The sequence below is a fragment of the Sylvia atricapilla genome, chromosome 5, assembly GCF_009819655.1.
Source record: "Sylvia atricapilla isolate bSylAtr1 chromosome 5, bSylAtr1.pri, whole genome shotgun sequence".
NCBI classification, from domain to species: domain Eukaryota; kingdom Metazoa; phylum Chordata; class Aves; order Passeriformes; family Sylviidae; genus Sylvia; species Sylvia atricapilla.
In genome coordinates, this window is record NC_089144.1 from 11,588,310 (window position 1) to 11,612,090 (window position 23,781).

General features: G+C 38.6%; 1 protein-coding gene across 1 annotated transcript in view; it reads right to left on the reverse strand.

Annotated features, from left to right (window-relative positions):
• Positions 1-3,628: 3,628 nt before the first annotated feature.
• Positions 3,629-23,781, reverse strand: part of FAM185A (family with sequence similarity 185 member A) — a 34,271-nt gene continuing 14,118 nt past the window's right edge. Inside the window, exons 5-8 of the mRNA XM_066318715.1 lie at positions 21,295-21,336; positions 15,552-15,647; positions 13,153-13,287; positions 3,629-3,876 (exon numbers count right to left, since the gene is read on the reverse strand). Coding sequence (XP_066174812.1) covers positions 3,761-3,876; positions 13,153-13,287; positions 15,552-15,647; positions 21,295-21,336 — 389 coding nt within the window. The 3' untranslated portion in view covers positions 3,629-3,760. The remainder of the gene's footprint in view (positions 3,877-13,152; positions 13,288-15,551; positions 15,648-21,294; positions 21,337-23,781) is intronic.

The following is a 23,781-nucleotide window of genomic DNA, read 5'->3' on the forward strand; positions in this document are numbered from 1 at the left end:
AGAAAAACAGAGAGAGGACCTGCACAGTTACTACAGCCTTCCTACAGAGTTATGAGACTACACCCTGGAGATGCTGTAATACCTTTGGATGTAGCTGGCTTATTTATGTTGTTTGGCTTTATGTTTTCTTCCAAAGAGAATGTTATTATTCCAGTGGCAACACCTGCTCATATCTGTGTTCAGGCAGATGCTGACACACTAAAGAAGTGTGGATGAAGCCAAGATCATTAAAGTGCTGGAGCATGTGATATGTGAAGAAACTTCAGAGAATTGCTCTGGTAAGTCCCGGAGATACAGGTGACCTTATTGCTGTCTCTAACTCTCATCAGAGCATTGCCAAAGGTGCACTGATAGGACAAGTGGTGTATATAAAATTCTGATCACATTCTGATTACAAGGAAACTTTAATTTTTTAACCAGGAAGCTGGTCAAACTCTTGAAGAGGATCCCAGTGACTGTGCAATCTTCATGCCTAAAGATAGTCAGAACTCATCTGGCAAAGCCAAGACTCACCTGCTCTAGCTGGATACATTTAAAGCAACATCAGGTTGAAACACTCTCCAGAGGCCTCTTCCAACCTAATTAATTTCTGTGATTCCATGACCTAGCCAATTATCTTCTGGTTTACTTTCCACAACACCCTTATTATATTGATAGCTTTAGTTAAAACAAGGAACTTTTCCTCATTAAACTCTTCTAGTGTTCTTTGTAAAAACAGCCTCTGAAAAAATGTATTTTGTCATTATTATTCTTAAACTCTTGTTGCAGACAAGCTGTCTTGAAATAAAAAGCTGAACTGGAGAAACAGGAACATAATGATGCTGACCCTCCTTCCTGGCTTGGATATGCCTGGGATGGTAATATAACCACCTTCACCAAAAAACACATATCAGAGCCTGAAAAAACAAGTTTTTCAAAATGAAAAATGAAGAAAATGTGCAACATCTTTACAGTTCAAGGGGTTTTCTCTAGAGCATGAAAAGACCACTGTGTTATTTTTTCTTAAAACTAATCACACTTTAATAAAAGGCCATTTGTTGCATTAGTTAGGAAGCATAGCAAATCTTTCTCACAGGAGTATGAATGCCTTCAAGCAAGACAGCTGCACTCAGAGAGCAGTGCTAACCCTCAGATGGTGATTCAAGCTGTCTCCATCTTTCAATAATGAAAGTTTTCATAGCCCCGTGCAGAGTAAGCAGTGAATAAATTTGCATGTGTTTGAGGTTCCTGTTTGCCATGAAGGTCCTCTCCAGGACATAAACACTCTGACTCCCCAGAGAACTTCACACTTGATGTGGCTGGTACTCATCAAGTACAGCCTTCTTGAGGGATTGAGAGCAGTGAGTAGGTAGTGACTCCAGATTCTTTAATGCACAACTACATCCACACGTTTAAGCCCAGTTCTCCACTTCTCAGCAGTCACTTGTGCACCCAGAGCCCTCATTCTCATAAAAGCCTCTTGGACTCAGTCCAACTCTCTAAACAAGCTGATGTTCATGTCTGCAGGTCTGAACTGTGGGCTGGCTGGCAGCTGTGGGAGCAGGAGAACCAAATTAAAGGAGCACAGATGAAAAAAATGTAGTTTAAATTCACTCCACTTACAAGAATGTCTTCTCATCAAACGGACAAAAAAGATACATGAACACACAAGGGCTTCACTATTCAAATTCTAATTGCTGACAACCTACTCATCTTCCCTTGTCTTAGGAAAAATACAGTTTCATCTCATTATGGCAGAACAAGACACTGTTCAATGCCTTCAGGGAAACTCCCAAGGATTTGTCCTCCCTCAACTCATTCTTGACCTTTATATTAACATTCTGGCTGGTCTCAACATGTATTAACTTGGAATGAATATAATCAGTACCTTTAGTGGTAGCACAATTTTTCTGCTGGTTAATTTAAATTTCTTTAAGCAAGCAACTAACAATCCTGATGTTTAATTCCTGCTAGGTTTAGAAAAATAATGAATTCAAAGCCTGAGTTTACTTTCTTTTGAATATGGAACAAAAGCCATGTTTTCTTAGTATGTTCTGTTCTCCCTTAAACTGCTGATGCAGCAGTCCCAAAAAACACCCTAATCTCAGAGGCTGACAGGCTTTGTATTTCAGGTGAATAATGGGACAATTAAATGGATTCAATCTTGTGAAGTACCTCCTAGACTGTTTTTATGTTTTCACGTGGTATGAATTTTGAGGTGCTTTATTCAGTTTGGCTGCAGCGAGGCACAGAAAACATTAGTTTCAAATATTTCTCTGGATATCCAAAACCATAATAATTTATTAATTTTTTAACTTTAAGAAGTATAATAATAACTCACATAAAATAATATTGTAATGCCTTTAGTAATACTATTAGAAATGTTTTATATATTAGTGTTTATATTAAAAATACACATAATTTGTCATATGCATCAGTGCCCACCTCATCTCAGCAAACAGTACACACAACAGTAAACAGGAAGTGGAGTTTTTAACTACCCTGAATTAGAGTAGATATGCTGCCCTTGACTCTTGAAATCCATTAATCAGGGGCAATGACAGCTCCTGTGGCAAAGGAGAAGTTAGTTTCATAATGTACCATTAGGACCTAAAGTACATACACACATATACAAAAGTTAAAGCCTGAGCTGATAGTCTGAATTCTCTGCGGCTCCTTGCCATCCCCTCAGCTGGCAGGGATTCTTACATTTCAGCCTAAAACACAAATTTCACTACTGTTTTTATAAGGTGCCATAGAGAGGTATGGAAAGACTGTTAAAAGCTCCATTTACTTTCCTGTGTGCTTGTATTACAGTAACACAGAACCCCCCACAAAAATCGGACCTGCCCTTGGTGCAGGGTCCACCTGCTCCTCTCACCTCCCTCCTCTACCCCCCTGCCCCAGGAGCTGCTGGCAGCTTTGCAGGACAAGGCTCTGAGTGGCTCTAGGTCACTGCACAAGCTGCAAACACAGAGATTCCAGTTCTCAGTTACTGAGGCAGCATTTCCTTTCTATGGCAGCTTTTCCTTCAGGGGAATGTTCATATGGAGTCTCCCCCGAAGTCCAGTTGGAGGAGTGATCCTCCTTGAAATCAGCCAGATCCATTGCACTTTTATTTATTTTAAAGGCTTTTCTTTGCAGATGAGCAGTGGTAGACAGAGCTGAAGTTCTTATGTCCATCCACAAACCAGAGGTTCAGGATGACATGGAGCAAGTTCTGCCATTTCACAGAAGTATTTTTATACAGAGTACAGAGCCCCCAGGTAGAAACTGCTAAGGGTTCAAACAAATGAGAAGACCACATAAGAATTACACTCAGAATGATTTTTTCCTATCCATGATACAATCTGGTTGAAGAAAATTCTCTGCATTTTGCATAAACCAGGAGAATTCCCACAGTATTGAGACATTTAATTTAAAAGTATAACAGAGCTTGCAAAGCATGGCACCTTGGAAGTGTTGAATTTTTTATTTTTTTTTTATTTTTAAATGACTACTCCAAACTTTTGTTTGAAAGCTACCAGCTTTTAAAATTATATGAGAAGTGGATCAAGTTATATAAATTCTGAATATGTAAGATCATCTTCTTCCTAAAAGGCACTAAAAGTAAACGAGACTGCTTAGCACCAGCACTGTCACAGGCAAATTTTGGGTTAAAATGCTCTCATTTTTAATAGTTTCTCTTTTATATAAAGACTATCCATCCAAAAAGTTTCATAATTTTACAGAAATGTTCCTTTGTAGTTTCTTGATTTAATCTCTTTGGCCCATTTCACCTTTAAGAATTCTTCAGCTTGACAGACTGGATCCAGCTTTGGCTTTTAAGACACACTTTGCCATTTTGTGTGTCAGCCTTAATCCATTTGTCTGTTTCATCCCTTTGATTCATGTGACCTGGAAAAGAGAGATGTCTCAGTTTAAACTGACACTCAGTAAACATATCATCTTCACATTGTCATATTTTTGCAAGCTCCCTGGAAGCATTTATAGCACTTTGACTTGGTAGAATTTGTGTACTTTTAGCAGAGACTTCTGACATTTCCTTCTTGATACAGTTTTTTTGCATTAATCTAATTTCCCATAATACATCTTTACAATGGAGTAGTGGTTTTTATTATATAGTACTGCACTTTTTATTCTAAGCTAAGAAATGTGTTATGGTGGGTTGACCTTGGTTGGATGTCAGATACCCACCAAAGCCACACTCTACTACTCTTCTACTAAACTGAATAGGCCAGAGAAAATAAAACAACTCATGGGTCAAGATAAGGACAGGGAGAGTTCAGTCACCAGTTACTGTCACAGAGAAAACAGACTCAGTTTGGGGAAAAACTTAATTTCATTTATTACAAATCAAATCAGAAAAGGGTAATAAGAAATAAAGCCAAATCTTAAAAACATATCCCACTCAACCCTCCCTGCATTCCAGGCCTAATTTCACTGCTGATTTCTCTACCAGAGGCACAGGGAGACAGAGAATCAGCGTTTTGGTCAATTCACACATTATCTCTGCCACTCCTTCCCCTGCAGGAGGAGAACTCCCCATGCTCTTGCCCTGCTCTGACATGGAGTCCTCCCCAAGCTGCAGGTGGATCTCTGCACCCGTGCAGACCTCCAGGGGCTGCAGGGGAATCTCTACTCTGGCATCTGGAGCACCTCCTGCCCCTGCTTCTGCACTGGCCTGCATATTGGCAGGGCTCTTTCTCTCACATACTTTCACTCCTCTCTCCAGCTGCTGCTGTGCAGTAGGGTTTTTCCCCTTTAACTGTTATTTACCATCACTGATGGGTTCACCCCTGGCCAGTGGTGGGTCCACCTTGGAGCAGGTTGGTGTTTGCGCTGTTGGACATAGGGGAAGCTTCTGGTAGCTTCTTACAGAAGCCACCCCTAGAGCACCCCCCCCACTACCAAAACCTTGCCACACCAACCCTACATGTACTGGTTTTCTCTGAGATAGGGTTAATTTTTTTTTAAGTAGCTAGGATAGACCACGTCTTAGATTTTTGCTGAAAAGAGTGCTGACAATATATAAAATTTGTTATTCCTGAGTGGCCCTTTCACAGCATCAAGGCCTTTTCTGCTTCTAATACTGCCCTGCCAGCAAGGAGGCTGGGGGCACACAATAAGCTGGGAGGGGACAGATCCAGGACAGCTGACCCTAAATTACCAAAGGGATATTCTGAACAATATGGTGTCATGTTCTGTATTAGAGCTGGCAGAAGGAGGAGCAGGGACATTCAGAGTGATGGCATTTGTCTGACCCAGTACCTGTTAGATGAGATATAGCCCTGCCTTCCTGGAGAAGCCTGAACACCTGCTTGCCCTGGGAAGTACTGAAATGATTTTGCTTGACTTGTGTGCATAGCTTTTGCTTTATCCATCAGACTGTCTTAATCTCAAAGTCTCTTCATCCCAACGCATGAATTTTCCCACTTTAACTTTCCTAGTTTTCTCCCCAATCCCATTGGTGGGGAGTGAGTGGCTGCCTGGTGCTCAATAGCCACTTCTGGTTAAGCCATGACTCTACATGCTAATATGGCTAAGTAATTCCAAAGATTTAAATTGTTATTGTAAACACTGAAAAGAGACAATGGTAAGACCTGACTGTCCAGATGACCAGACATTTTGCTACTATTATTTTTCCTTATGATAATGGCCTAAAAAACACCCCACAACCCTGAGGTATCTGTCTTACATGTTTCACATAAACTTTGTATTCATGGTCATGCTCTGAAAAGCTCACTGTATAACAAAGGAGAGAGTTCAACTCAGTCTCATTTTATAATTAAGAAACTGAGGCCAAGAGAGAATAAGTGACCTTCCAAATTTGTACAAGAGATTTGTGTCCATATTGGGAATTAAACTGGGATCTCTAAAGTCCCAAATTAGTGCCTTTATCACAAGATCAACCTTCAGTTTGGTTTATCTTTACAAAATATTTTTTTTTACTTTAGTGTTCATTAACTATGTGAATTCTAAGTTTAGAACTAATTGGAGCCTGGAATAGCAAGAGGAATGGCAGGGAAGCAGATTCTGAACCAACTCTGCAAACATGCTCTGCTCTGCTCTGACCTGTAACACAGCTGAAATTAAATTTTGGCCACAGCAAAAACAGTGGCAAAACTCCAACTGACATCACTGCATTGGTTTTCACAACGCAGGCCTATGTGCCAGAACTTTTCAATAGTGTTTCAGTGCTTTAGCAGTTCTAAATGGGATTCATTTAAGTTTATGGGCCAAACCCACAGCAATTCACAATAGGCTGAGGTATGATTTGGAAGTACTGAGTTCTCAGAGGAGCCCAACAGTGTCAGAGTCACTTCAGTGTCCCTTGTTATCAGACTACGACATGCCTTCAAGGTGTCTCCATGGGGATGTCCTAGTACAATTTCTGCACTCCTCACTGCTCCAGACAGCAGCAGTCTCAATCACACTTAGTGTCAGTATCATTCCTACAGTGAAGCAGAATCCACAGACCTACTCACCATCTAATTGCAGACTTAAGTCTGTGATGAATCACCAAGTTGGACAAATATGCTGTATATGGAATTCATTAAAATTTTAAAGTTCAATGCCTCAAAGCTTTCCTGAATGACTGATTTTCAATAGTATTGTATCAGAGAGTATAGAATGAAAATTAAAGCAATCTGTCTTTTAAGCATAGATAGTACTTAAAACATTTAATCAATCTGGTTTTTAAACAGGAAGCAGCCTCCTGGTGACCAGAAATTGAGCCAACAAAGAAGCATAAAAGAAAATTTCAGCTGATCCTTTAACAGACCTGTAGAACACCAAAAATATAGCTTTTTCTCCTAGGGAGAGAGGACACAATAAATGCAGGGCAGAGATATATTTCTAGAAAGTGCATATTGGAGTGTTTGATCCCAGTTCCTCCCTCTCATCTTTTTGTGACTATAGCTTGTACTTTTGCACAAGAAACAAACACTGAAGCACAGAATCAGTGCTGTAAATGGTTTCACTGCTTACACCTTGGCAAAGAAAGTTAAGTTTAGGGAACACAGGAACAAATTTACAAGAGCCATTTTAAAGCTGAGTTGTTGTCTCAGCTCTGTTTCTCATCTTGTTTTTGCTCCGTGAATGTAGAAAAAAAGTTTTGTTCCTTATTCTTCTGGAAATTTGCCTGTGAGGCAAATATTAAGGTTATTAAGCCCATCACTAGTAGGAGGTTTAAAGCTATTTCTGATATTTAAATAGCTTTGTGTATCAGGCACTAATCAAGCAACAAGGTTTAGCTGGAGACCTCTGGACAACCACCTGGGTCTTAACTGTACTCACTGCTTGTACTCTGAATACATGAGAAAATCAGTGGATTTTGAGGAAGACTTTGCTAGTTTGACTAAATCACAAAAGCAAACAGCCTCCTGGGTTGAGAACGAGAGGGGGAAAAATTATTTCAAAACCTACCAGCCAAGACAGCAGTATGAGTTCAGCAGAAGTCAGATACACCATGATGCTGTTTGGCACCTTTTCAATTTACTGCCCAGGAAAAAGGTTGTGTTTTTTTCCCCTCCCCAGCTTGTGGTCTTTATAGGCAGGTAACACCTTTGCAAAACTTTACACAGTCAAGTACTGACTGTTTATTTGCCTTCCTGGACACTGGAGAAGTTGAGAGCTCTATTTTCATACCACAAAACACAAGAAGAGGATCATATTTTAAGTGCTGTTCATTGGTAGCGTTAGGACTGCGGTATATATCAAAAGGCTGTGAACAGCGTGAGTTGAATGCAAGCTGAAACCAATAAAATCTGTAGGACAGCATCTCATCTAATGTGTTTAGGAAAAGCTGGATGAACTTTCTATTGGACTCGAAGGAATGTAATCTTTTCCAGATACAACCTGAGTCTTTGTTTATTTTTTTTAAGATATTGCTTAAGGATCAAGGCTCCACAGAGGGCAGTGTGTAGAAGGACACTGTAAAACAAAGCTCTTCCCACTCAGTTCTAGTGGCCAAGAGTCAATAAAAACTGCTTCTAAGAAAGAAGGAAAGTTCTGAAGTGCCTTGAGAACAGACTAAATAGTGTTACTCCTGGGATCAGAACTGCAGTGCTGACTGCAAAAAACCCAACACAGCTGCACAGTGGGAGAAGGAGCTCTACACTTAGGCAGCTGGTAAGCTTCAGATAAAACCTGAAGTTTCAGCAGACTGACATAATAGAAGCTCTTTCAGTTATTTCCCTTTAAAGGCAAGTTGTTTGTCTCATGTTATTCACTGCCCCTTCAGCTGTGTTTGTATTCAATCCTTGAACTCCAGGCAGCTAAAAACACAGACATTACCTTGGAGTAAACAATATAGAATTTCTCATAATGAAGACTCTTCAACACAGCCATCCATAAAGCTTTGTGCATGGTATAAGAGTCTCAATGCAGTCAGCCCCCTCTGGCACACTGGCCTTAAAGCAATCCTAAAAGGAAGCCCACAGCATTCCACAGGCTGCTCTCCCAGTACTACTGTATGAGAGACCACTGAGTGCACAGTGAGAAGCAATTATTCCTGATGGCAGGAAACATCTGCTAGATCCCCTTTGCTCCAGCAGGGAACATCAGGCAGATATAAAGTTGTAATATTTCAGTGCATGCCTGAGTGAATGATTGTTGTAAAGGTGCTTCTCACCACAATCTATGGGGAGAACCAGGCAGGATGAGAAGATCTGAAGCATGTTAGTAAGAGAAACTTGAAAAATCAGAGCTAGGACAGTAGTGTCGGTGTCCATCTTTTCAAAGGAATCTGGTAGTTACAGACAAGCTGACTCTCCAGAGGCACAGGAAGAAGGGCAGCTAAAAAGTTCTGCAGTATTAAAAGAATAATTGGATACTCAATCAACCCATAAGGTAGAGGCAATGTGTACCTGAAAATTTTCACAGGGGAAAGGGAGTTAGAGAAGTGAGTGTGGGATTTCCTCTCCATGTCCTGTATACACATCTGAGGGCAGGCATAAGTTAACATGGGAGAGTCCTTTTACCTGAATGATCACCAGAGGCATGGCTTCAGAGGAACACTGCTCTCAGGTGGCTTAGCAAAGCTCTTGTGCTGTAGCCAGGATGGGATTAGTATCAAAACCTAAAAGTCCTGTTAACTGCTGCAATTGTTGTCATTCTGACAACTACTGGGAGCAAGTGTGTCTCGACTTGGAAGAACACAGTAACTCATATGGCATAACCCAAGGCATATGCTCTTTGTATAAGGACAGAAAAATACAAAGAGGTTTGCCAGTTGAGACGGCAAGAACAGGGAGACACAACAACAATGACAAACATCCACAGCTCCTGAAGAGCACCTGTGACATGTTGTGACATGATGGGACTTTTATCATGGAAACTGTCACAGCTCCTGCAAACCAGATAAAGTGACTGCAAAGTTAAAAGATTACTCAGCGCCAGGCAGATGGCAGCAGGTGAAAAGTTGTTACTGGATATGAATTTGGCACTAGAACTGAGACAGGGATGGAGAAACATCCAAAATCAGGTGAGTCCCTGGCACCCTCAGAGATGAGATTTATTTTTGGTTTATTTTCCAGACAGTTAGGTTTGGAAATTGACACCATTAGCTACAAGGATTCAAATAAAGTCTCTGAATGACTGCAAGATTTTTCCCAGGAAGTTTACAGTGGCCAGCACACAAGCTGGCAACCAAAGTGGCTGAAGTGTGTCCAGTTGGGTGCATTTCATTCAGTCCCCATCCACCCACATGCCTGATAACCTTCCTTTGTTACTGTGGAGTGGGTGGGAGGAGATGGTCACATCAACTCAAGACAAGAGAAAACAGGGCTGAAAGCCTCTCCTGAGGAAGCACTGAATTTGGTCTGAGATGCTCACATCACCTGGTCTTCCCAATCTGCAGTACTGACAGTCCTACTGCCTCCCTAGACAAGTGCTACAAGAAGTTTATCTTGCTATTCAGCTAAGTTTCCTTTACCATAAGGTCAAGTTATAATTTCTAGTCCTGTTGCCTGTGGACAGAACAATTTATCTCTATTTCTCTGTAGCAACTTCTTATGTTGTAGAAAAATGCATCTTGTCTTCCCTTTGTCTTCTCTTTTGAGACAAAACCACAACTTTTCAGTCTTCTTTTGTTAATCATGGTTTTAGGACTCTGATCACACGTTCTCCTTTAGAGACTCCACAGTTTTGAAGCACAGTACTCAAAACTGGACACATTCCAGCAAAGTATTACTGATGCCATGTAAAGCCAAAGGATTATTTTGAGTTTTACAGAACAATCATGTAAATATGCTGTTTGTTTTCAACGGTAAAACACTGCTGTTTCCTGATAGTATTTAAATATTGCTCCTCTTGCTTCTACACAGGTAAATGTTCCTACCTTTGTACTTTGAACTTAATTTATTGGAAAATGGCCTAAGAAGAATGTAAATCAAAACTATATGAACTTTAACCTTGACCGTCAACATGTTTGCAACCCCTTTGACATAACAGTCTCCTAAGTTCATTATCTGCTAAGTATTTAACACTTTTGAGCCTGCTACTCTTTTTCTTACCACATTTAGTGCCCATAGCTAATCACCTCCACAGGTATAAGATTTAAGAACACAGGCAGACCTGGAGACAGGGAGAAGGCAGACATTGAGCAGTAAGGGCTTCTCTTTTTGCAAGGGAAAAGAAAGAACACCTTGACATGATTACAATCAGAAATTGCTGGAATTACTGAAGCACTCTACAGGCAGACAGTCTAACACTTCCACCAATGAAAGTTGGACCAGTGCTCAGCTTGAACTCTGTTTTTGTAACATTTCATTATACCATACATACCACTTCTAAGACTACCTACTGATGCCAATGGAAACAGATGCCTTGCCCTTGCAAATTACTTCAAAGAATAAACTCCCTGTCACTGCTCTCCAGTTCCCTCCCTTTCCCAGCAAGTGTCTCAATTCTGCAGGAAAGTCCCTTCTTTTCCTAAAAGAACAGAATACATTTTCACACTCCCATCCCTCTGTCTCTAGAGCACTCACCCAGACCTCCATCACCTTGCTTTCACTAAATCCCACTCTATTCCTTGGCTATCAGGCAAATCCCTGGATGTGAGTGCTCATGGGGTTGTGGTATACCGACTCCCTCTCAGTGTGGAAGTGGGGTGATGATGGATGTACATGGTAACTGCTCTAAAGCAGTAGGGAAGGCTTTATAGAGCAGGAAAGTGCAGGACTAAGTGCATGTTTACCCAAGCCACAGAACTCTGCCCTGTCTGCCCACTAGACAGCCTTCTCTCTAACACCTTCAAAAATTCCCAGAGGCAAGTAAAGCTTCCTAAAAGGTCACAGTTCCTGTGTTATTCGCATGAGAACTGGATTTTCTGAAAAATCATCTGTTTTTAAACTAATCTTTGAACTCAAAAGCATAAAACTGCTAAACTGTCATGCTCTTGTGGTACAGTTCTAAGCACTTGGCAAAGCCCCTCTTCACTCTGAAGTTTACATTTCTTCACTCACAGCAGCAGTACAGCTATGGACCTTGAACCTGAAACTTCAACAGTGAATAATGTTCTTGGGATACATTAATTTAATACAGAAATACATTTAATACAGAAATTGTATTAAATGATTTTCAATTATTTGAGAATCTACTTATACAAGAAAATAACCAAATATCACCTTTAGGAAGAAGCAGTTGTTGATAGTGAGGGGGCAAGTGCTTTGCCCACAGGAAGAATACACCATAAGGTGAAGAGAAATAGAAGCAGGAAGTATCTTCCCTTTTTACATAATGCCTTAACTTCTTTAAACAACTGATAATCACTGGCCTAATGCTGTTGCCTTTGCATGATTCTTGAGGATTTCTTTGCCTTTGGGACGTGTATATTTGAGAGTTAACTAATCAGAGTAGCTTTTGGCCTCAAGTGCCAAGATCATTTCCATACAGAACAGTGGGTTGAAAAATTGCATCTGCTTCAGTGACGACTGTCCTACATAAACACTGACTGGGTTATGAAACCAGAGAAGTCATTCAGCTGCGTATATTTGAAACATCACTCTCTCTTATCTTTCATGTTGCCAAAGTAGCAAGATGATTGATTGGCCAGTGGTCCTCATTCACTGAGAAGAAGTCTTGTTTTACTGCTGAGGTGATTAATTCCAGAGAGTCTTGCTAGAATCTGGTGTCCTTCCACAGATGTCTAGCCTGAGAACTTCTAATTATGGTTTTTAAAGAAACTGTATTTAATAACTGCTACTAAATTTAAGTGCTGGTTACTGTTCCTAGGCAGGAAGAGATATATAAGCAGGCTACATACTTAAATTAGGTAATTACACCTCTAATGTTTCCTGACTTCGAGATTACCATCTTCCACAGGGGAGGAAAAGAGGTTTTGTGCATATTTTCTTATGTTTAAAACCAGAGCAAAACTCAAAGCCTTACCCAATCTGCTATCACATCAGGTCACACTGACACAACACGTTCAAACATAAGGCTGGAGCCCTCAGACACATTAAGTTAATGTTTTCTCTAGAGCCAGCTGTGTAATTGCTACAAGCAACAGCCTTAACTTCTACATAGCCACATCTGGAGTGGGGGAGAGAAACACCCTGACAGTGAATTGTATGACTGTTTTCTAAAGCAGGAAACAGCAAGACCTGGGATTCTAAGTTCAATTTTAAATGGCTTACAAGAATATCTCCAGCAATTGCAAGTACCTTTTCATGTTCTCTCTCTCTCCAGCTCCAGCTTCTTCTGCTCTTCTCATCTCCCACCCTTCATTTCTCACCCTATTCTGCACTACAGTGCATTTATAAATATGCCATATACCCCTTCTATTTCCCCCTTTGACTCAGAACCAGATAGATTTTTTTAAATTATATTTTTAATATAATAGATAGCCTAGGAAAGTCTATGTAACTTTCTAAGCCTACAAAGCAATGGGTCTGGATTATCTCCCACAAGTTCACTGGACTAACACTAAGGAGGAATTTGGCTCTAAGACTTTTGTTAGAAGAAGCTGGTTACATTCACAAGTCATTTAACAAATAAAATTTTAAAGTCATCCAGTAACGTGGGGAGTACAACAGCACAAGCAAACATCTGAACGTGAAGCAGATTAAACAAGCAGCTGCCAAGGGCAATAAACTAATAAAGAAAAATAGATGCCTTTGATTTAGGCCAGACAGACACTCACTGGAAGCCAAGATTAGTAAGCCTTACCACTTATAGTTACACGATCGTCTTTGGAGACACTCTGTGTTTCTTTTAACTGGATCTCTGAGCTCACATCCACTTTTCTTCCAGACAGCTCTAAATAGGCTTTGAGAGACGCAGGTAACTTGACTGTAATTGAACCTGGTATAAATTTAAGTGAAAGCTAGTTAGTTTAACCCTGAGATCAAAGCATGAAATAGTCCACTATTTCACCAACTTGTATCAAATCATCATTCGGTTGTGCTTGGTTGGGATTTTTGAAAGTCTTCAGAAACAGTAACCTCTTTTTTTTGGTCACTGAAAGGATAAATGAAGGTATCTCTTCATTTATCGTAAACAGAGTATATCACATATAGAAAATGGTATCACAGGATTTCCTTCAGAGACATGAAAATAAATAGTGCCATACTTCTAGCAACGTCTTTTGGTAGAGGATCTTTTTACAGGAATGATCAAGGGAAGTAAATGCAATAGATCTCACAGGTATTATGACTTGAAATTCATCTTCTAGTTGCATATTGACATTTCTGAGCAAGGACAGGGCATCAGACTGGACAAATAACCCAGTCACTGCGTGGCACATGATGAAAGAATTGCTCCTCTGGAAGGATGAGATGCTGCTCACTTACTGTGAACACTGGCAATTGTCTTTGCTTTACTGCTTAGGGCCAGCTGCTCACATCCTCCAACAGATGCAGTCCCAAAACTGACTAACCAGTTTAGACTGTGCATCACTAAAATGTAAACTAGCAGCAAAATTGCAGCTTTGGTGGCCTGAATAATTCTACTTTGAGATTAAAACCAGAAATTCTGACCTGATTCCCTTTAATATGTGCATCTATGCCTCACACCAAAGGCAGACACTGGGTCCCCAACCTTCCCACATTAGTCATCTTTGAAATAACTCAGTCACAAAGTTTGAAAGCTCTCTCCTACAGATTAGATCAAAAACCTGAAAAATTCAAAATAGACTTCCTTTTTATGTGCTCCTTAGTTTTTGGTCAATTTCAACATTCACATTAGAAAAACATAAAACATCTCCTTGACAAACACCCGGAATGAATAACAGCTGAGTAGCACCAGAAAGCAACCCTAGCTAAACAATTTAGACTCAGCAGAATCACTTGCCTGTGACAGTTCTGATGAACAAATAACTTCCAGTATAATTTAGGCGTGCATTTTGCTGGATACACAAAAGCCTTAGAATAAGAAAGGGAAAAGGTCTTCATCTTTGGGTCCTCTTTGGAGAGTTGCTCAGTGATGACTCATAAAAACCAACACACATGCAGCTCATTTATCACAAATGGGACATTTTCTACACTGCAGCTGTCGGCAGTTATTCTGAATTTACAGGGTAAACAGAAACAGAACTTCAACTTTGTCTTTACTAAACTGTGCTGCCAGAAGAGATGTCAGAAAACATTTTGAAAATAACATTAATTAGATTGTATTAAATACATTCCTCTTTTCTTCTAGCTCAAAGAGACATTAACTTAGAAAAATAAGTGACACAAAAAGTAACCAAGAAATAATATAAAAATAAATTTCTTTGCACTAATGAAAACAAAATAGATTGCACAAAAAGATGCACAAATGATTTAATTTCATTGACACCATCAGTCCCATTTTGAGTAACCATTAGGTTTTAACAGGACACAGGCACTGTCTCATAGGAGACTGAAGTGTACCAAATACTATCTTCATTTAAACCTGAAGTGCCTGACACGACATTAAAGTCAAGTATAAAAATGCTGTAGTGTGTTTTGGCTTGTTTTGGATTTTTTTGTTTGAATTTTGGGGTTTTGGGTGGGTTTTTTTCTTCCAAACTAGGATTAACAAGATGTATTCAGGCTCTGTAATTTACAGTATCATCTCCTCAGAATGGCAAAACTATGAATTTAACTTTAGGCGTGAGCTTTTAACTAACAAGAGAAATTTTAGCGAGTAAGCAGGAGGGAAAATGAAGCAAAAATGGTAATGTAAGGCTCTCCCATCTTTGTTTTTCTGCCTTCAAATTTTCATGGTAGGACATTTTAGTCAGAAGGCAAGAAAAATAAATATATGTGTGTCAGTTATCATTGCACATACAGCATCATGGAAAAAACTGTGTCAAGGCAGAGGAGCACTAGTCAACTCTGCAGAATTCTGCTGGGTGTATTGCCAGGAAAAAAAAGAAAAAAACATTGAAAACCAAACACTTTTAATCCATCTTAAGTATTCTTGTCCCTTACAGAGCTTATTGTATTATAAGTATTTATAGACATCATCTACTAATGACAAAATAAAAATAACCAACAATCACAAACTAATTTTACAGACAGATGAAAAAAACCCAAACAAACCTTTATCTCCTTTTCTTTTACATCAAAATCTGCCACAAAAATTATTTTATTTAGTTTACTAACCTTTCTGGGATTTCAGATCCACTTTTCTTAATTGACTGACATAAACATCTATTGTCCCATGATACGTAGAAGCTTTTAGACTTCCATCTGATGCATCTAAAAAACAAAAGAAAAGAACATTCCACTCTTTTTAGCTAAACATTTTCCAGAATCTTTCTTTATACCTCAAACTGATTTTTATCAATTCTTCTGTGGTTGAGAAGTATCATAATAATTTACAGACTGTCAGACTTTACTTAGAGTAAGAAGTTTCTGAAAAAAAGTCCAGAATTGGGGCATCCTCTGGTCCTCAGGCTGCAGCTCTGCAGTTGTTCTACAAGGGCCCAACTGCAGTGCACATCTTCCTACAGGAATGTCTTCATCTCTGTGTGAAAATGAGGCATAAAACTTGAATACCAAGATCTCTTTTAGTTTCAGAAGAGTTCATTTGTTCAGACTCTCTGCAGGAAGAACTTTACCCAGGAAAGCTACCCCATGCAAAAACCAAACAGTTGCTCACTGCAATATCTTATCTAACTGAATACAGGCTTTGTAAAGTCTAATTCATGGCATCTGAATTACCAACGAATGTTTAATATGTGCAGGAGAACAGCATTTGTTCTGTGTCCTAGAATAGGGAGACTTAAATTTTCTTTTAAATCTTATTAGAAGACATTTATAAACATAAAACTTAGCAAAGAAGCATTTTTACAAATAGAAAGTCTTTAAGAAGTTTTAATTGTACACTTGAGTAGTCTTTATTTGCCACATATTCCACTTTTAAACACGTAGACTTCCACAATATTAAGTGAAGTCCCAAAGAGTTCACTTTCAAACTACTGAACAGGCTTATACCTAATAAAAATTGCAAAGGAGTTATAAAGAAACTCCAGAGGAGAATAAAAAAATTACATTTGTACACGAGCAAAAGGCAGTTAGTGAGAGGTATTTGTAGAGACAATGCTAGAAATTAAAGTATTGGCAAGAAATCCTGAGATATTGATAGAGACTGGCTTCTGAGGGAGATGGGGCTGTTTAGCCTGAAGAAGAGAAGACTCAGAGGTGACCTTATCAACCTCTACAACTTCCTGAAAGGTGGTTTGTAGTCTCGTGGGGTTGGTCTCTTTCTTCAGGCAGCAACTGATAGAACAAGAGGACACAGTCTTAAGCTGTGCCAAGGGAAATATAGGCTGGATATTAGGAAAAAGTGTTTTACAGAAAGGGTGATAAAGTATTGGACTGGTCTGCCTGGGGAGGTGGTGGATTCACCATCTCTGGATGTGTTTTAGAAAGGACTAGATGTGACACTTGGTGCCATGGTTTAGTTGAGGTTAGGGTTGGGTTGGACTTGATGATCTTGGAGGTTTCTTCCAAACTAAGGATTCTGTGATTCTGAATATGCACAGAAAAAGCCCAACAGTCAAACTGTTAAAAGTAGCTAAAATAATAAAATAAAACCTGAATGAAACTTCTCATTTTAAAAAGTAAAAGCATTAATGAGAGAATTAACTTGATTAATCATAACAAGGGTGTCTCATATTAACGTTTTATGCTTGCCATACAGTTTTTGCTCTAAGCAAATTCATCTGGAGCTTTTCTGATCCCAGGTTTCAAGCACAGATGCCAAAGATCAATGCATTGCTTACAACAGCAAAAACACAGGAAAGGATCTTTATCCCACAGCTAAAGCTGATTTCTTTTGGAGGGGAAAGTAATTAAAAAAAAGTAGCTAATCCATACTTAGCCAGCTGAGAAACTGAGAAGGGCTTTGGTTATAAAGAAAACATTAATAACTAGGACTGGATGTGAATGCTTCTGCCATCTCAAGACTTTATGTATTAAAGAAGGTCTGTCTGAAATCTGGAAAAAAAAAAAGAGTTTTGCTTGTCTAAGTAAAAATGAAACATCAATTTTAAATTAGGACTTTTAAAAAGGTTGTTAATAAGAGTTGAAAAGTTAAAGTCATTAGAACTGGAAAATTTAACATGCATTGATCTTTAAAATGCACATTTTAAGTAGTAATCACTAGAAGTTTACATGCAAAAGCTGTTTTTGCAGATATTCCCCATCAAATCTAGTAATAGCCAATTACCGACTCTCCGTGTAATCTTGACAGAGATTTTATTGGCAACAGATACAGGAAACATCCAGCCTTCAACTCTTCTGCTTTAAACAGAACATACAGCAAGTTCCTTTATCTATTCTAGGAAGAAAGAAGAGTCTCCTGTGACAGAACAGCAAACTGTAGAACTACACACAGTCCACACACCACCAGCTGATGGTGCTTTGGAGGGACAACACTCCACTGAAGCCTTTCTCTTCCCACTCCTCAAAGGAAAAAGCAGCTCCTGTGAGATTCTTCCCAGTGGGAATTTGTGAATCTGCAAGACTGAACAAAGTGCTCTTTCCTAGATCTTCAATTAACAAATATTATAATAAAAAGAATTCTCATTTTGTGAGAGACTGGCTTGTGTTTGCAGGAGGCATTAAGATGAATAAAGGATGCAGGAGGAGGGCAGTAGGGACAGGCTCACCAAGGCACAGATCTACCAGGAAAGCCAAAAACAACCTTGAGGGAAATGAAACACTTTTCCATTGAAGGACAGTGTTTTGGGAGGACAACTTGCCAGATTCTGACTCCCAGAGTACCTCACTAATACAAAGTTTCCTATGACTGAAACAACTACAGCAGAGTTTCAAAACCACCAAGAAGCTTGGCAGCACTAACCAAACACTAAACCTGACACTACAATACTGTACAGTAAACAACTGTTAAGCTCTGACCTATGGGAGTAACATGAAATATATTTTATGGAAACAACTGAATATGATTTATGCAATGAATGCTACAGATATTATATTAAATACAAGTGTGTAGATACAATTAAGAATACCAAGAAAACATGAATTGTTCATCATTTCTGCAGAGTCCGTAAAGATGCTGTTTTAAGTTTGTGTCTCTAACTCTCAACAAATAAAGGGGAATAAAAGCAGAATGGATTAAAAACCCCAAAGATGAGGCACAAAAAATTGCCCAAATCTAAATAATTAAATATTTCAACGATGAAAAATTACCCTATACTAAGAAGCATAGGCTGATAGAATAAAACACATAACAAATAATAATGGAGACAATACATATTTTATGGTTCTGACAGATCAAACCTAAGGCAATTTATATTCAAATATATACCCAGTGCTTGCTGATACGAATGTGAATAACTGAAGATAAAAAATGTGTAGTTTGAATTCAGAGTTTGCTAAGGACTGACAGGGAAAAGGTTTTCTCAAGGTTTTTCAAGGGGGAGAACAAGGACAAAGTCTTTTACAAGAAATGGAGCAGAAGGTCACTCTTGAGCAGCTTTAGCTATTTAAGAATTTACTGATACTAGATAAAGATGAAAAATAAGCACAGTGAAACAAGATGTCCTTGGCAAGGACAAATGTCTTTGTTAAGTGTTATGAAAATTAAATACAGCTTGAAGAATAAAACCTTAAGTAACATAACTTGAGAAAGACTGCACAAAAAGACCAGTGAAAGGCCTACAAAGTGATACAAACATTTCGTATCACTTCTCCCTTCACTTTACCAGCCAAGAACTAAAAGGATTAAACACAAGTGATCTTTCCTTAAATCTAAGCAAAAACATACTTTCCCTAATAGTACCTAAAGACTGACCTTGTTCATGGTATAATCAGTGACAAAATCAATCTCAACAGGAACACAAAATACTTATTATGATTTGATTACAGACTGGAGGAAGCATAAAATTCCAACATATCTGATCTGTGATGAAGATTTAACTCTTGCTTAGCTAGCTAGTATTTCTTATTGATAGAAAACTGGCAAATATTCTTGGTTTAGTTCATTTTTCTAAAACTGTCATATGAAAAGTATTACAAGAAATGTATTCACTAAATAGACTTCACTATTATTTATTATTTAGAATTCACTAAATTGCACATACTACTGAAAAATCCTTAGCAGTCCTGACCATACTCTCCATGGGGACCTGGCAGAACAAATGATGCACCACACCAAGAAATCTCTCATGAAAATAATTCCTTTCCTAGCTCAATTATCCAGGCTATCCTTTTACTTCTTCATGATCTGTTTTCTATCCCGATTTTAAGTTATATCCATTGGTTCTAAAGGGCGTAAGTCTCTTTTTGATAAATTGCTATGCTCCAAAAAAGCCCAACCAACCAAACCACCTGACTTGACTAGTTTGGAGAAAAAAAAGACCTCATTACTCTCTGTAGCTTCCTGAGGATGGGAAGGGCACAAGGAGGTGCTGAGCTTTTGTCCCTGATGTCCAGTGAAAGGTTGCATGGGAATGGTTCTTTTTTAGGAAGCATCTTTTTACAGAGAGTTGTCAAACACTGGAACAGGGTTCCCAGAGAGATGCTTGTGTCCCAAGCCTGTTAGTGCTTAAGAGCCCCTAAACAAGACACTTCAACTCTTGGCCAGGCAGTTGGACTGGATGATCCCTGTAGGTCCCTTCCAACTGAAATAAGGGATAAGGCCTCGAGCAAACTGGTCGAGTAGGAGATGTTCTCACATTTTTGGAGTTCAAAGTCTGGATCTTAAAAGTTTTTTACCTTTAGAAAAATCCATAAAAATACCAGGGATGTTAATGCTCTTTAGGAAAAGATGAAGCCTAACTAGCGCTGTCAGAATTGAAATCTGAAAAATAAAGTTTCTTCAGCTGTAAGATGTGTCTTACTGCTTAAGCTGAACCTGGTTAGTTAAGGAAAATAATCATCATCTGTTGATGGAAAAAGCTACCTCCTATATTAAGAAATCTTTATTTCATACCCTATGAGTTTATTTAAGGGAAGGAAAAACAGCCTAGCAAGTTGAATTTAATTCTGTGGTTTAATGACTAACTCATAAGAATGTGTCTTGCATTCATTTTCCAGGAATGTTAATACAGAGCTCTTAGAAACATAAGAAGAGTTGTTAACAGTTGCTGAACAATTCTTAGAGATTATCCCTGAAATATGCTTAGGGAGTGACTACAGTTAACACCATCAGCAGAAGTCTTCGAGATTTGGGCCTGAGGAAATCTTTCTACATTCAAAAAATACACTGAGCCTTGCCTAGGATTCTGTTACTTCCATTTTCTACCAGAGCAATAACTAGAATTTGAGTTTCTAACTTTGGTGTTTGTGTGCTATAAAATAAGTTGTACCATAGCTGATAGCTCTGAGTTAGTTATCCTGTCACATAAATGCTCAGGTTCCCAAAAAAAGGTTTATGAGCTGTTTTCATTTCTGAAGGGAAAACTTATAGCATAGTAGTTTGAAAACACTGAAATTATCACAAGCCTTCCCATCACCTCCTGAAACAAGTAATACATTGATGATTAGCTTTCTGATATAAAAATTAAACATAGCTAATCACTGACAGCAATAAACGTAAGACAGAGAACTACATTAAGGGCACAACTGTATTTGATGTAGACTTAAGAATTTTTTTGTGTCCCTTTATACTATCTTCATCTAAAAGATGGCACCTAGACTCAGTCTGACTTGTGCAAAGTCCAGCAGCTATTTGGTATCAAGTGAAATCGTGTGCTTTGCCCAACCACAACAGGCTGAGTTTGGAAAGGATCTTATTCAGCCACGCTTTTCAGTGCTACTCCTGAAAAGGAGGCAAAAACATCTGGGTGAAATAATCTCCTTTTTACTTCCCCAGTGAATATTGAGCTTTTAGAAAGGAGAAGGGAAGAGCAAGAGAGAGAGAGAAGGCAGAACCTACCTACTGTGATACTCCCTGTTTTGGTCTGAAGGTTGGTATTACCTATAACGAAAAGTGGAAAAATGTTAAAAACACATTATTGAAACATAGTGTTTATTTATTTTTAATACTGTACTTTATAAACAAAAGTCTCAACACATGGGGGTAACAATTAAGCCATTCCAGACAAGAAAAGTACTGAGTACAGTCAAAGACACCACCTGGATTTGAGGGAGAAAAAGTTTAGAGAGGCATGTGCAAGGCTAGTGCACAATATTCTCTTATTTTATTTTGGGAATTTTTTTGTTAATTGCTCTGATCCCTGCAATAGCGTTACATATTATTTAAGTTTAATTGCATGAATAACATAAACAGTTTCTATTTTCCTCTTTTATACACCTATACCCCATCTCTGTTATCTGCAATGGCTACTTCCTGGACCCACTGAACATTTCCTACTCCCTCCAAATTTATTCTTATGTGCATGACAAGCCCTTGTCAACATTTCCATTGACTTCAGTCGGAGTCTGTTGGGCAAAGTGGAGAACATCAAACAAGGTGTGTAAGGCACAAAATGCAGAATGGTCCTCTACTAAACTTGGATCATTTTAAACAGGCACAGGTGTTCCAGCCTTAAAACTTCAAAATACTTATTCTGCCCTTTCACCCATAACATCAAGAGAATTTGGAAGGATGACAGATGTATCTCAGAAGACACATCTGTACTAACAGTCCAACTGAATTGTAGAAATTTCTACAGTTCCATGTATAAATGTGTCACAGAAAAGGCTTTAAATCAAAAATTAAACCACACCATGTCATCCCTGCCATTCTCTCATCCTCCCAAGAGAAAGACAGAATGAAGAAAAAGGCTGATCACAGAAACTGAGTGTGGTTTAGTAATACACAGTAGTCATAACTTTCAGATCTTTCAGAAGAGGTTTTAAAAATTGCCAATGGATTAAGCTCTACCCTATCTCATGTAATTACACAGCAGTAAGCAACAATTAGGGCAGAGTGCATTCCACTGTATATGGTCTGTATTTTTCTTACTTCATGGGCTGAAAACTAGAAAAGCAGCCTATCATCAACAGACTTAAATTCATCTTTTCAAGCACATAATGTACAAAAATACTTTGGAGTTCTGAAAATCAGAGCAGAAACAAAAGCCTTTTTCGATGAACTTGAAAGATGTTTGGCTTCACTCTTTGCTGTTTTTAAAAGGCATGCTATAATCACCCCATCTTTTTCCTCATTTGATCATGACTGGCACTTAGCTTGGTACAACCTACAAAAAGACCTAGGGTTCTGTCAGCCAGCAGCTCTCAAGGATCAGCTGAAGGTAGATTATATTCTGTCAGCATACAGTCCCTAGGTCTGTTGGCTTTTCTGGGGGCTTTCTTTTCTATTTTGATAAGCAGATCTTGAAAAATATTCAACATGTAGAAAACAAATTCCTTTTAAACACATACTCACATGGCAGAACCACCAATGCTGTGCAACATCAACACAATATACTGGTGGGAACAGCTCACTTCAAACATCTAGCTAGAACAAAAGCTGCTTTTGAAGCAGGCAGGAATGTCCAGCACTGTCTACAGACAATGCACAGAATTGCACTTTTGGTCATGTTCTCTGAAGGCCAATACTTAATTTAGGATTTTAAAGTTAGGCAAGTACTTCTTGGGCATATCAAGGGCCAAGAGAGGAAGACTGGACTACAGGTAATTAAACCAAATAACTGATTATTACAACTAACTAGTTTCAGTGTAATGCAATACTATGATATCCAAAACAGTACTTTTATGAGAATACCAAGAGCAGTGCCTTAGTATTTTGGGGTTTTGTTGCTTCTGAAGAAAGAGTTCTCTATCATCTACAATCATTGTTTCTTCAATGATCATTGTAAAATTTCAAATTACCTTATTGCAGGATCAGTATAGGACCAGGGGCAAAAGATAGCTTTTGGGATGTAAAGGCAACACTTTAGGCTGTTTTATTTATATTCTTTCAATTTGTTTTGGAGGCTGTCAACAAGGCAGGATTATTTCAATGCACAAAAAAGGAAAATAAACCATTGGGCGACTTTTTACCATTTTAGAAATTAATTTTATTTTCCCTTCTTTATAGACTTCTTTATAGTCTCTTGGATGTGCACAAAGATAAGAACCTGCTCACAAATTGATCACTCCACGATATCATTATACTATAAAGTTAGAAAAGCCAAACCAGCATGGCTTATTAGACAGAAGTTCCAGAAATATTGGATATCTACATGTTAGCAAAATAGAGTAACAAGAGAAAAAGCAGCTTATTTCTGTCAATGCATGCTAAAATTAACTCTACCTAAAAGGTTTAGAAGCCATTCTCACATTTAATATGAATGGACAGAGTTGCTCCTTCAAGGAAGAAAGAAGTAATTTCTCAAGCAAGGTGACAACATAAAATTGCTAAGAAATCGTAGAAAATTCTTTTTAAGGGATATAGCTGAAAATCTGGAACTCTGAC